Genomic DNA, 14,897 nt, shown 5'->3' with positions numbered 1-14,897 from the left:
CTGCCTCCACATCCAGGAAGGAAGAGAAGGGCCAAGGGCAATGGGCTGAAGGTACATGCTCTGCAAGCTCATGACTTCTGCTTACGTGTAATTGGCTCAAACTGTGTCACAGAGCCATATTTAGTTCCCAAAGTGCCTGAAAACTAAGCTGGGCACACCTTGCCCCCAACAATATTGGAGAGGAAGCGGAGAAAGGATACCAGGCACGCAAAGAGCTGTGTCCGTCACAAGAGTTCAACTTGCCTGGGACATTTTTCCCATGCCCTTCCCTGTCAGTGATTCCTCAGTTGTCTCAGCCCTACCTTCCAGGCTGCATGTCACCAGACCAAGTCACAACAGGATTTGGTGGCTCTCATTTCTAAATCTATATTACAATTTTGGATGCTGCACTTGTGCACAACAGAGGCCAGGAGCCTGTTTTCTCACAAATACCCGTCTTTCCTTTTTGGGCCACGGGCAAGTGGCACATTTCCAACGATATCCCCGCATAGACTGAGACTCTGTGATGAAAATCTTAAAAATCTACTTTTTTATTTCAAAAAATAATTCCTTTAAAATATGCATTCTCGGGAATTTCCTGGTGGTCCAGTGGTTAGGACTCCGAGCTTTCACCACAGGGGGCATGGATTTGATCCCTGGTCGGGGAACTCAGATCCCACATGCCATGCAGTGTGGACAAAAATTAAAAAATAAAAAATAAATAAAATAAAATATGCATTCTCGATGGGGGGTTGAGATCACCCTCAAGAGGGTGAAAATTGGTTCTTAAGGGATGAAAAACTTCATAGATATTATAATGATGTGTGGCCCTCAAAAAGGCCATAGCACATAAACAGATATTCAGTGTATCTGGGGTATTCAAATTTCATTAGGACTTTGGAGAGGCAATTAAAAAAATTCTAAAGAGGCTCCTCAGAGAGGCAACTAAAAAAAAAAGGTTGAGAGTAACTGCTTTAAAAGTAACAAACATTTTGAATCACATAGAAACTGCATTCAGCTGTAGTGACAGAAATCTAGTTGTAACAGTGTAAACAAATAAGGGTCTAGTTTTCTCACATGAGAATTGCAAGGGCGGGGGTGGGGTAGGCGGAGGAAGTGTAGTAGTTGATGACTTTGGTTCGGCAGCTCAATGAGGTCAAGGCAGAATTTTCTCTGAGTCTCTTAGCTCCTGTTACCAAGATGTCCAACACAACTCTAAAGAGACCCTGCCCACATTCCAGAAAGCAGGAAAATGGGCTCTCACAAACAAAAATATATGTATGCCTCCTAGATGAGTCAGGTCCCCTTAAAGAGCTGCATCCGTAAGTTTCATTTGAGGACTTCCCTCCACATCTCACTGACCACACCTAGCTTCAAGGCTAGAAATGGAAATCTAACCTCTCCAAAAAAGGCCAGATATATCAATAAAATCAGGAAGCAAGGAAGAAGGGGAGAACAAATAATGGGTGGAAAACTAGCTGCATCTACCACATATATACTAGATTTAACTGTTTCCCTCTCAAACCCTTGTTTACAGAGATTAATTCTGTGCCTATCATATGCTCAGCATTGCTAAAGAGCTTATTTTCCCCTCAACAACATAAAATTCTTGTGTTGATGACAGGTCGTCAGAGTCTAAATATTATTAGGCAGGAGAGACAGAAGAAGCCCATGGATGTACATGGAGGCATACGTAAAAGGCATACATGAAAGTACTACACCACAACCCACAAACTCTTCAACATGATCAATTACTATCTTCAATATACAAAGAAGATAAAACTAATCCTGGCTTAGCCAGAACTTACAAGAGTGGAATATCAGTGATTAATTGCATCAAACAGCACAGCAATTCTTCCAAAAGATCTTCTGAGTCAGAACCTGGTAAGACACATAAAAAGTTTTTTAACAAAGTGTAAAATAGAATTCGGTTGTTTAGCTCACAGTTTTTGGGGGGTTTTTTTGGCCACACCATGCGGCCTGCGGTTCCCCAACCCAGGATCGAACCCGGGCCCCCTGCAGTGGAAGCACAAAGTCTTAACCAGTGGACCGCCAGGGAAGTCCCTAGAATTCAGTTATTTAGAAGTTTAGTTTTGATTCCTAATGAAAATAAGAATAATTATTATTACAGAAACTCGAACACTAATATTGACCTCTGAATAAAATCTATATCATGAAGCAAGTCAGCATCTATTATAATCTTCATCTAGTAGAGGAATTCTGAACACCAGCTATTTGTTCTATCTCTTTGAATGCTTGAAGGTTAACTATGGCTTCTGTAGGCCAATACTTTTCAAGTTTCTTATACCGCACTATGTTTTTTCAAATAAAATGATACTGAAGTCAAATATATAAAATAGATAAAAATTCAAGCTGCTCCAGCTGCTTTGTTTGAATCAGGAATAGACTATCTGCACCTTCTCCCCCGACGAATATCTGACCTAACCCTTGATCTCCTTGATGAACCTCAAAGTGCCTTCTCTGAACCCATGGAGTCCCACCGATCACAGACTGAAACCCGCTAAGAGGCCAACCACCTCTTTACAAAGAGCCAAAGACAAAATGGCTTTCCCAAGTCACACAATAAGTTAAGCAGCAAAGGTAGGTTACAAATTACTGTTCCAATAGAAATGCTCCTCTGTCCCAAACTGCTCTAAGCCAAGTGACCTTCTAACTTCCAAAGCCAATCAGGATCTCATGTGGCTCCCGGCTTTGGACATTACTGACACCTACTCCTTCACGAAGTTCTTTCTTCTCTCAGTCCCTATGCCTTCTTTCTAACCTACTACTTTTTCTATTCATTCCCAGTATCCGCTACCTCAGAATACCTGTCAACATTGACATGTTCCCCCAGAATTCCACCACTGGGTTTCTTCTCTTCATTTCTCACTCCCTGTGTTCTCCCTTCATCAACCATCACTTACACGCTGGTGATTCCTAAGTCTATGGTTTTCCTCTCAGCCTCTCCACTGCACGTCATATTTTTATATCTACTTACCTCCTGGCCACCTCCACCTAGATACTTCACTGGTACCTCAACCTCAACACACTCAAAACTGAACTCCTCTTTCCCAACACTTCAAATCCAGTTCTTTATTCTTTATTGTCCTTTTTGGTGACTACATCAGTAACCCAAGCCCCAAACCCAGATGATTCTCTCCTACTCATCTTTTTATAACCAATCAATCTCTAGGTCCTCTCAATTACACAGTCCGCCCCTCTGATATTTCCTCTTTCTTTAACTCCTTGTCATTCTTTCGTTCATTATGTCATCATTTCAGTTCAGTTAAACAAATTTACTAAATTAAAACTCATTCTGGAACTTCTTTAAACCTTCTTAACTAGTATTCCTACCTCTAATTTTACTCCTCTTCAATCCGAATCCCAGATCGCTATCAGAGGGAGCTAACTAAATTCCATCCTTTCATTCTCCCGGCTTAGATCTTGTCAATTGCTTTAAGCTGATTACTACACATCAGAAAAAACTCAAAGCCCCAAAGTACCGTATGTCAGACCCTTCAAGATACAGGCCCTGAATCCCTTTCTATCTGTATCTCCCACCATTACTCCCTTCGTGATTTATATTCCTGCAATGCCAAGCTGCCTGCTACATGCCGTACCATGCCTCCCACAATTACATTCTCTCTTCCTGGAATGCCCAAAAAACCTGATTTTTTTTTTTTTTTTAAAAAGCCCAACTTTATCTACCTGAACCATCCTCAGTCATCATCTCCTCCATAAAATCCAACTCTCTTGCCTCACCCTGAATAAAAATAATCATCTACACAGCATCTATGCCTTGTGCATCTGTCTGTTATTATAGATGTTGGTTGCATTATCTCAGTTTCTGACTACATGTAAAGCTGGCCCCTATTCGACTTTGTCCTTCTTCAAGGTGATGACTGACAAAGAACTTGGCACATAATATACACTCAATACATGTTCACTGAAGTGAACACAGGTGTCTAAGTCCAAACCTAGTGGTTACTTCCAAAGCATCAAAGCACTTGGAATCTCAAAACGAAGTTTAGCAATTCTGTTTTTCTAGACCACAGTATCACTTGGTATCATCAGAAAGTATGAAGAAATTCCTTCCTGCCTCACCAAAAACAGAACTGGCACGGTAGCCCTCTGAGAGGTCAGTGCAAAGCTCGAAGAGATTATTCTTTCACACTGAAGACATGAATCAATGCTAGAGAGAATACACAGCGAGAGTCAAGTTCAATAACCACATTAAATCTCATTCTAGAAGTGGTATGCTTATAGCTCAACTAGTGAAGAAAGTCAGGAGAAGATCTAACTAAATCTCTCTCTGCCAAAGCTGTCCAACAGGATCGCCTTACAATGCAGGGGACGCAGGTTCTATCCTTGGTCAGGGAATTAAGATCCCACACGCCGCGGGACAACTAAAGCCCGTGTGCCACAACTACTGAGCTCTCGCACCTCAACTAGAGCCCACGTGCTGCAAACTACAGAGCCCTCATGCTCTGGAACCCGTGCGCCAGAACTAGAGAAAACCCACATGCCACCACTAGAGAGACGCCCGCACACCACAACAAAGAGCCCACGCACAGCAATGATAAAAGATCCCACGTGCCTCAACGAAGATCCCACGCGCCACAACTAAGACCCGACGCAGCCTAAAATAAATAAATAATAAATCTTAAAAAAAAAAAAAGCTGTCCAACATAACCCAAACGAGTTAACAACCAATTCCAACAAGTTGGTTTGTTGACATATAATACATACATAATACTTATTTGCTGAACTGTCATTCCTTGGCTTACCCCAGAGAATGTGGTGACCCAGACCCAGCAAGAACATTTAAAATCACTCACTGATTCCCTAAAGAACATTTTAGACCAAATAAGTTAGCCAGTTTAATAATATACCCCTGGTTCAGCCAAGCAGCCAGCACAAGGTTTTTTGTTTTAATACTTATTTATTTGGCTGCGTCAGGTCTTAGCTGCGGCATGTGGGATCTTTCGTTGCGATGCGCAGGCTTTTCTCTAGTTGTGGCACATGGGCTTCTCTCTAGTTGTGGCACGCGGGCTCCAGAGCACAAGGGCTCTGTAGTTGTGGCATGTGGGCTCTCTAGTTGTGGCACACAGGCTCAGTAGTTGCGGTGCGCGGGCTTTACATACTCAGTAGATCCTGCAGTATGTGGGATCTTAGTTCCCGACCAAGGATCGAATCAGCGTCCCCTGCACTGCAAGACGGATTCTTAATCACTGGACCACCAGGGAAGTCCCCAGCACAAGTTTTTTAATTACAGAAGGTGAGGGAACAAGTACTCAGGACACACAGATGGTGCTTGATTGGATTTTTTTCCTTCCGGGGTGTAAACACATCTAATTTTCAAATCTTAAAATGGTGACAAGGATCCTCTCTTTGGTTCCATGTGCCATCGACATCATGACCTCAGCCAAGTTTACAGCTGGTTAATTAAGGAGTACATACACAGCTTCGTTACCAATGTAATACAATACTAATGAAAATAATGATAAATCCATTTCATACAAGTAAAGAGTAGCATTTCAAGGCCAAAGTTCTAACAAAACTAAAGGCAAGAATAAGCAAATTCCAGGTGAAATCTCTGACAACTTCCATTTACTAAAGCAAAAACATTCTTGCATAATACTATATCCTTATTTCTGGGGCTAATCTAGAAGCAAATAATTTCACAGCAAGTGAAGAGTGACTGCTTATCAGGTTTTACATTAAGCAAGTCACTCATATTGCATTAGTTTCCAAGCAGCATTTATATCACTCAGCTTTCATGTGAGGCCAAATATCTTCCTTAGTTTCAATAAAAACAAGTAAATATAAAACTCACCTGCCAAAAATTATAGTAACACATTCATGCATTTCTCACAGGAAAGAGAATCTTAAAAGTCCTTGAAATTTGCAGGTTCATGACAAAGTAAATTGATGTTCTTTGAGTAAAGAAATTTGCAGAGATTCAGAGTGTTTACTGTGTTGTGAACTTTTACAACCTAGAGCTGTTTTTTTAATCTCTTAAAGCGTTTTAAACTGCCTCTATATCTCCAGTTAAATATTTTAATATTTTAAATCATGAGCATTCCATTCTCTCTAGCTCACATTAATCCTAACAATAACTGTTAAGGAGCAGGTATGATCATCATCATTTTACAGATGAGGAAATCAAGGCTCAGAGAGGTTAGTTTACTTAGAGTAAGTGGCAGAATTCAGATTTAACCCAAATTCAGACTTCCAAAGGAGAAAAAAAAAACAACCTTACAAATTACTTTTAAAGACCTGTTTCTATACAAAGCTGGAAAAAAATCCAGTCAACCAATCCATGTTTCACTGAAGACCCTAAATACAAATCCCTGGTAAGTGAGTACTCTGAGCCGTGTTAGGGGACAGCTCGGAAATACCACATATTACTTTACACGTCAAGGTGACGGCCTACACATTCATCAACACATACTCAAGTTCTTGACTTAAATATCCAATTTACAAATAATCTCAAACAACGAATAAATACAAACTTTTATTACGAATAGTTTGCAGACCAAGGTCACTGAAATCCCACCCCTGTCCCTGAGGTTCTCCCATTTTAAAGCCCAAATGCTACTTCCCAGGTCCCTATGAGCATCAGCAGAGGAAGGTGCAAAGAAAGAGAAAGAAAGACAAGATTTATGGTCCCTCACAGCTCTAATAAATCTACACCTGAAACTAAGCTGTGGCCAGTCCCTGTTAGTGCTTTCTGTTCGGCACCCATTCAGAATCACGGACTAAGATTCAACTCTCTTACTTTGGCCTTAGGGAGACAACCAGAGATAATAAAATACTGTCATAACCAAACGCCTTCCATCAGAGTTGGGGGGAGGAGGGGTGGGGAAGAGAGAGAGAAAAGAAAAATTTTTAAAGCACTCATTCGAGGAAGGGGAAAAAACAGCACTGACGGAAAACAAAGAAGCAGCCAGAAAAAAAGAAACATATGGGTCAATTAAATCAGGTTACACGTAGTTATTAGAAGGAATATTAAAAGACAGAGAGCTAATCATTGTTTTCCCTGCATTCAGAAAGTCAAACTGTCAGTTTCTCAATGCTGCCCAATACTGTGCTAGTACAGGTACTTAAAACTTAAGAATTAACAGAGCTACACTGCAAAGAGTGCCTGAAAGTTCAGAGCAAAAGACTTCCTTAAGATGAAGACACATAGCTAGATTATACTTACTATAAACTTCTACTCAGAAAAAACATAGAGTCTACGTTACTGTCTATTTTAACTGTGAAGCTAATACTGGAATTATTCTAAAGTATTAAAAATCATATTTAAACTTCTAATTAGCAAAATCAAATATGCCTCCATAAATTAATTAAGGAAAAGCAAATGGATTCACTCTTTTCTAAAAATAAAACCGGTCTACATTCCCGTGCATTACAATATTTATAAACCTGTGTCGCACAACCATTCCAATAAAATCTGCAATAATTTTGGTGGACTGCTATTACTGCAGTCGAACAGAAACGTTTCTAATTACCCTAAAGGATAATATACTCTTTGAGGTTTCATTATAAAATGTGCCAATTAGTAAAATTTAATTCATTTTGTTCCACTGATTACATAAAGAAGGGGAGAGAAAGAAATATCGCGAATCCCACTATCACCTATTAAATAACCAAAGAACAAGTCAGGAGTCCCTAGAAGCACTTTATTCTTCTGCAAAGTCAGATTACAGATCTTATACGTTAAATATTTTAAAAGAATAAATCTGCGCTTTCTTTTTTCTCTGAGTCACACTGTTCAACTATCGTGGAGTTTTTTTTGGGGGGGTTGCATTACTTATCTATAACTAATGAGATTAAACTATTAAGTTTTATATTAAGACAAAAATAAAACCAAAATCACTCACCTCCCCCCACAATACAATTTCCGGTTCACCTGTTGAGCGACAGCGGCCCCAGGCCCTAGGGACCAGCTCAAGTGGAGGAAAGAGCAGTAAAGCCCTGCCATCGTGGGAGCCAAAGCACCTCGGCCATCAGAAAAAAATCAAAGCTACTTTCAAAGGAGAGAGATTTACCTCCACCGCATTTAGTAAAACAAATACAACACGGATTTGGAAGGTAATTCCAAACAGTTTCGAAAAGGTTTTAAGCCAGAGGGGAATGAAAAGGAAATTGGTTGTGTTGAAGAGGTGTGATTAAGGATTTTTTTTCCCATAAATTTCCATCTCATATAATTTTTTTCTTCTGTTTGTTTTGGTCTCTCACAAATTATAAGTTTTCTCACCTGTATGGGATCCCTGACTCCCCATCTACCAGCCAGAGGGAGACAGACGGCACAGCCTGCCATGCGGTGGTCCCCACAGGTGGGCTGTGAGCTGCTTCATTGAGGGGCACCTAAATGTCAGTTTCTATAAGTCTTTCCCTGTTTTGGGTTCATTTTCTCCAGAAGAGTATCCACTCGTCTTCTGGCAGAAAAGAAAGTGGGGTGGGTAAAACCCCAGTGCTAGCATTCTAGAAGCCAAGTCAAGATGCCTCACTCTTCCATTTTGTAGCTTTTTCTCTTAACCCTGTTCTCGGTACACCACTGCCTCCACTGTGCCCAAGAGCTCACAAAGGGAGGCCCCATTGGTCCAGCCTCTACAGAGAGCAGATTTTAGTACTAAACTGGGGAAGGGGTGGTCCCATGACTGTACATGACAGGGGAGAGATCTTTCCATCAATCCCCCTGGTGGTCTGCCTTCAGAGACACCTGGCACTTCCAATTCCTAAGCATCTCCAGGGTTCTGCGGCAAGAACTGGCTTTTCTCTGAAGTTCTCCAACCCTGAAGGCATTGAGCTCCCAGCTTCCACTGGTCAGTTTAGCTCAGCATCACTCAGTTTTCCAACTTGCAAAATGTTACTAATATTGTGGGGACTTCCCGGGCGGTCCGGTGGTTCAGACTTTGCCTTCCAACGCAGGGGGTGCGGGTTTGATCCCTGATCGGGGAGCTAAGATCCCACATGCCTCGCGGCCAAAAAAACAAAACATAAAACAGAAGCAGTATTGTAACAAATTCAATAGACTTAAAAAGAAAAAAACCCAAAAAACATTGTGCCCCCCCCTCTCTCTTTAACCTAATAAATTCATAACTTATTAAAAATCCCTTTACTGATCTTTTATCGGGGTTTCAGGAGAAAGCAAAGATGATCATCTATGTTTAACCTACTATGCTTGAGAGCAAGTCCTACAAAATAAATGATTTTTAAAAATAAATATGTATTGAACTATTCTGCACCAAGGAAACGTAGTCAAGCAAGCCTTTTACCTGGACTTGACAAGTGCCTAGTCTCTTTCTACTCTGCACAAAGCTGTGCTAACTGGTTCCCAGGCTCCTCAGGCCCACACGTCTTGCTCTGCCCAGCTCTCGGCAGGTGCAGTTCCTCCTCCACCTCCCCCTCCTCCTCGGCGCCCCGACACCTGCCCGCTCAGGGACACAGGCGGCACGTTCTTCCAGAGCAAACCTGTGTTCCCTCTCTGTGCTCCAGATCCTAGTGCCTCTTACTTCCCTGGACCTTTTTACAGCTTCTCGCTCCCCACCTTTTTACTATTTTTTTGCTTTTATCTTCAGTCTCTCAATCTCCTAAGGTTATCTTCCCTCATTTAAAAAATTAAAAATATTTGTAAAGAAACTATAATTGGCAGCAGTATTGTGGACTAGTTACTCCAAAGGGCCCTCCTGTACAAAACAACGAGTTCTTGGTTAAAATACACTCTTTAGTGCACTGATGGGCTTCCACAAAGTAAAGGAAATCTCCAAGGACCCCAGCACCATAACCAAAAAGAACCACTGCTACAAGCAAACAAACCGTGGCTTGAATCCAGAGTAAAACACTGAGGAATAAGCAAACTCTAAGGGTAGGGTGTCCCTGAGGATGAAGCCAGCTACTGGGAGACTAAGTCTTCAGATTTGCCACTGGGAAGCTGAACCTGAGAGCCACATGAAGCCGAGAACTGCTGAAGGAGACTGAAGTGGCCTATGGTGCAGCCCCTGGATCCCTTTAGAAGCAAATGCAAATCCTACCCTTATTTGGGGCCTCAGGTTAAGATCAAACAAATAAAAGCTCACAGTCAGCACCATCAAAGACATAAGGAAACAAGCTACCATAAGTGTTTGCAGAAGCCAGCAACAGATTTAGGCCCCTAAGGACTTAAAAGATTGGCTTTATGTATAAAAAATGTAAAATAAATATCAGTTATTATGTCAGCAAAAATAGGACATAATACCAAGACAGAGGAAAGGAAAACTTGCATTGAAGGCAAAGGGAGAATGCAAACAATTTTGTAGTACTTCACAGTTTTGCCTAGGGCTGGCTTTGTCCCCTTGACTATTCTCGAAGGCATGGAATAGTGGAAAGAGCTATGTTTGCATAATGATACAAATTCTCTATGGCAAACAATCTACTACCACATCATACATAGCCTACAGGAAAATGTTCAAATATGAAATCCTCACAAATTTCAATTACAAACTGAGAGCGGACTAAGAGTCATACTACCCTCATAAAGATGGCTTCACTGAATATGGCAGCAATATCCATCTGATCATGGCAGTATTACAGTGAGTTGGGATAAACAAAAAATTCAGTATGCTGTAATAACCCAACAATCCTAAAATGCCTCGGTTGATTTGCTCAATTGTTTGCAGATGCTCCTCTACTTTTGTCAATTCAACCTTCAAACAACCCTTACCACTGTATCTTACCTATCCCTGAACAGTCTTTTACACACCTAAGTCAGATATTCATATATTGGCTAACAAATGGATGTTTTCAGAGTGAGGTTCCATTTTTTCCCATTCAACAGTATCTGTGCAATCATTTAATTTTATCACACTTTTACAAACTGTAAAAAGACGTTGACAGAAAATATAAAAAAGAACTTATACTAGTAATAAGAAGTAGAAATATCAAACTAACAACCTAAGGCTAAGATGAAAATAATTACACATGCCAAAAACAGCAAGTCTTTAACCTTAAGGAGATGTTCACTGGACTTAAGCTAGTGGACAAACAGCAGCTCAGCTGCAAATGAAAAGAACAGAAGAGCATGTATAAAATCCTGAATTGCCAACTGGATAAGGGAACAGGACAGTCTGTCAGCACACAAAATCACCAATTACCAAACCTCACAGACAGCTCTTTCAGTGAGACAACCATCTTGATAAAGTGGCCGTGGTTGAAGAGTGTCGTTTTTGTCCTGCCTCTACATGAAGCTACCTGAGATGTACAACAAAACCATGCTTCTCAAGCCTGGATATGAGTGGGGAGTGCAGGTACAGAGAGGGTACTGTGGGAAGATGTTTGGCCCCCAAATAAGCACAGTGTATCTCTCAAGTGCATCAATTTGCTCAATGGTAAGTAATGGAAAAAAATGATTTTATATTAAAATAAAAATGATATTGTGTTAAATAAAGCACAATATTTGCCTAATTTTTGTGACATAATGCAAAACAAAGTACTGGGTTTGCAGGTGCTGGTTGGACTATGCTCTCAGGCCCAACGGGGAAAAACATTCACTCCATTCTTGCTGACAGAACTTCCTGGAAAGGAATGCAACTTACTAAACAGAACTATGTTTTGGCACTATTGGTACCACAAAAACAAAGCCTAGCATTAACAAAACTAACACATACAAGATACAATCCTGATTAAAAGCTCTAACCATTTAAACATCAGTATATGTTTAACAAATATAGAAGGCTGACTCTCAAGGTAGTAAATTAAACATATTCAATGTATAAAGCTCTAGGTGGGCAAGAAAGCCTGATGAAGGCAGAGGTGTGTTTTGAAAAATGAACCCAGGAAACTCAGAAGCAACAGTGCCTTTGCCTTGAGAAAGAGAGAAACGAGCATGAAGGGTAGGTGCAAAACCACATTCCCCGTATTTTAGTTATTAATAATCCCATTATGCCCTTTTATTTTCCAGGTTGTAACTTTTAATGCTAAGAAATGAAACACCAGAGAGCCTCCCATCAAGCCTCTTAGATAGCCTCAACCACCAGAGGGCAGACAGCAGAAGCAAGAAAAACTACAATCCTGCAGCCTGTGGAACAAAAACCACATTCACAGAAAGATAGACAAGATGAAAAGGCAGAGGACTATATACCAGATGAAGAAACAAGAAAAAACCCCAGAAAAACAACTAAATGAAGTGGAGATAGGCAACCTTCCAGAAAAAGAATTCAGAATAATGATAGTGAAGATGATCCAGGACCTCGGAATAAGAATGGAGGCAAAGATTGAGAAGATGCAAGAAATGATTAACAAAGACCTAGAAGAATTAAAGAACAAACAAACAGAGATGACCGATACAATAACTGAAACGAAAACTACACTAGAAGGAATCAATAGCAGAATAACTGAGGCAGAAGAACGGATAAGTGACCTGGAAGACAGGATGGTGGAATTCACTGCTGTGGAACAAACTAAAGAAAAAAGAATGAAAAGAAATGAAGACAGCCTAAGAGACCTCTGGGACAACATTAAATGCAACAACATTCGCATTATAGGGGTCCCAGAAGGAGAAGAGAAAGAGAAAGGACCAGAGAAAATATTTGAAGAGATTATAGTCAAAAAATTCCCTAACATGGGAAAGGAAATAGACACCCAAGTCCAGGAAGCTCAGAGAGTCCCATACAGAATAAACCCAAGGAGAAACACGCCGAGACACATATTAATCAAATTGGCAAATATTAAAGACAAAGAAAAATGATTGAAAGCAGCAAGGGAAAAATGACAAATAACATACAAGGGAACTCCCATAAGGTTAACAGCTGATTTCTCAGCAGAAACTCTACAAGCCAGAAGGGAGTGGCATGATATACTTTAAGTGATGAAAGGGAAGAACCTACAACCAAGATTACTCTACTCAGCAAGGATCTCATTTAGATTTGATGGAGAAATCAAAAGCTTTACAGACAAGCAAAAGCTAAGAGTATTCAGCACCACCAAACCAGCTCTACAGTAAATGCTAAAGGAACTTCTCTAAGTGGGAAACACAAGACAAGAAAAGGACCTACAAAAACAAACCCAAAACAATTAAGAAAATGGTCATAGGAACATACATATCAATAATTACCTTAAACGTGAATGGATTAAAGGCTCCAACCAAAAGGCACAGGCTTGCTGAATGGATACAAAAACAAGACCCATATATAGGCTGTCTACAAGAGACCAACTTCAGACCTAGGGACACATACAGACTGAAAGTGAGGGGATGGAAACAGATATTCCATACAAATGGAAATCAAAAGAAAGCTGGAGTAGCTATACTCATATCAGATAAAATAGAATCTAAAATAAAGAATGTTACAAGAGACAAGGAAGGACACTACATAATGATCAAGGGATCAATCCAAGAAGAAGATATAACAATTATAAATATATATGCACCCAACATAGAAGCACCTCAATACATAATGCAACTGCTAACAGCTATAAAAGAGGAAATCAACAGTAACACAATAATAGTGGGGGACTTTAACACCTCACTTACACCAATGGACAGATCATCCAAAATGAAAATAAATAAGGAAACAGAAGCTTTAAATGACACAATAGACCAGATAGATTTAATTGATATTTATAGGACATTCCATCCAAAAACAGCAGATTACACTTTCTTCTCAAGTGCGCACGGAACATTCTCCAGGATAGATCACAATTGGGTCACAAATCAAGCCTCAGTAAATTTAAGAAAATTGAAATCATATCAAGCATCTTTTCTGACCACAACGCTATGAGATTACAAATGTATTACAGGGAAAAAATGTAAAAAACACAAACACATGGAGGCTAAACAATATGTTACTAAATAACCAAGAGATCACTGCAGAAATCAAAGAGGAAATCAAAAAATACCTAGAGACAAATGACAATGAAAACACGACGATCCAAAACCTAAGGGATGCAGCAAAAGCACATCTAAGAGGGAAGTTTATAGCTATAAAAGCCTACCTCAAGAAACAAGAAAAATATCAAGTAAACAATCTAACCTTACACCTAAAGGAACTAGAGAAAGAAGAACAAACAAAACCCAAAGTTAGCAGAAGGAAAGAAATCATAAAGATCAGAGCGGAAATAAATGAAATAGAAACAAAGAAAACAATAGCAAAGATCAATGAAACTAAAAGCTGGTTCTCTGAGAAGATAAACAAAATTGATAAGCCATTAGCCAGACTCATCAAGAAAAAGAGGGAGAGGACTCAAATCAATAAAATTAGAAATGAAAAAGGAGAAGTTACAACAGACACTGCAGAAATACAAAGCATCCTAAGAGACTACTACAAGCAACTCTATGCCAATAAAATGGACAACCTGGAAGAAATGGACAAATTCTTAGAAAGGTATAACCTTCCAAGACTGAATCAGGAAGAAACAGAAAATATGAACAGACCAATCACAAGTAATGAAATTGAAACTGTGATTAAAAATCTTCCAACAAACAAAAGTCCAGGACCAGATGGCTTCACAGTTGAATTCTATCAAACATTTAGAGAAGAGCTAACACCCATCCTTCTCAAACTCTTCCAAAAAATTGCAGAGGAAGGAACACTCCCAAACTCATTCTATGAGGCCACCATCACCCTGATACCAAAACCAGACAAAGATACTACAAAAAAAGAAAATTAAAGACCAATATCACTGATGAATATAGATGCAAAAATCTTCAACAAAATACTAGCAAACAGAATCCAACAACACATTAAAAGGATCATACACCACGATCAAGTGGGATTTATCCCAGGGATGCAAGGATTCTTCAATATATGCAAATCAATCAATGTGATACACCATATTAACAAACTGAAGAAGAAAAACCATATGATCATCTCAATAGATGCAGAAAAAGCTTTTGACAAAATTCAACACCTATTTATGATAAAAACTATCCAGAAAGT

At 39.8% G+C, this 14,897-nt stretch overlaps 1 protein-coding gene across 1 annotated transcript in view; it reads right to left on the bottom strand.

Moving 5' to 3' along the window:
- The window catches only part of DYM (dymeclin), a 403,419-nt gene that overhangs the window by 315,214 nt on the left and 73,308 nt on the right, over nucleotides 1–14,897 (bottom strand). The window contains exon 6 of the mRNA XM_007197218.3: nucleotides 1,788–1,860. Within this exon, the coding sequence (XP_007197280.1) occupies nucleotides 1,788–1,860 (73 nt within the window). The remainder of the gene's footprint in view (nucleotides 1–1,787; nucleotides 1,861–14,897) is intronic.

This window comes from Balaenoptera acutorostrata, chromosome 13 (assembly GCF_949987535.1).
Source record: "Balaenoptera acutorostrata chromosome 13, mBalAcu1.1, whole genome shotgun sequence".
Taxonomy (NCBI): Eukaryota; Metazoa; Chordata; class Mammalia; order Artiodactyla; family Balaenopteridae; genus Balaenoptera; species Balaenoptera acutorostrata.
The sequence above is the reverse complement of the archived record's forward strand: the minus strand, read 5'-3'. Positions and strand labels throughout refer to the sequence as shown.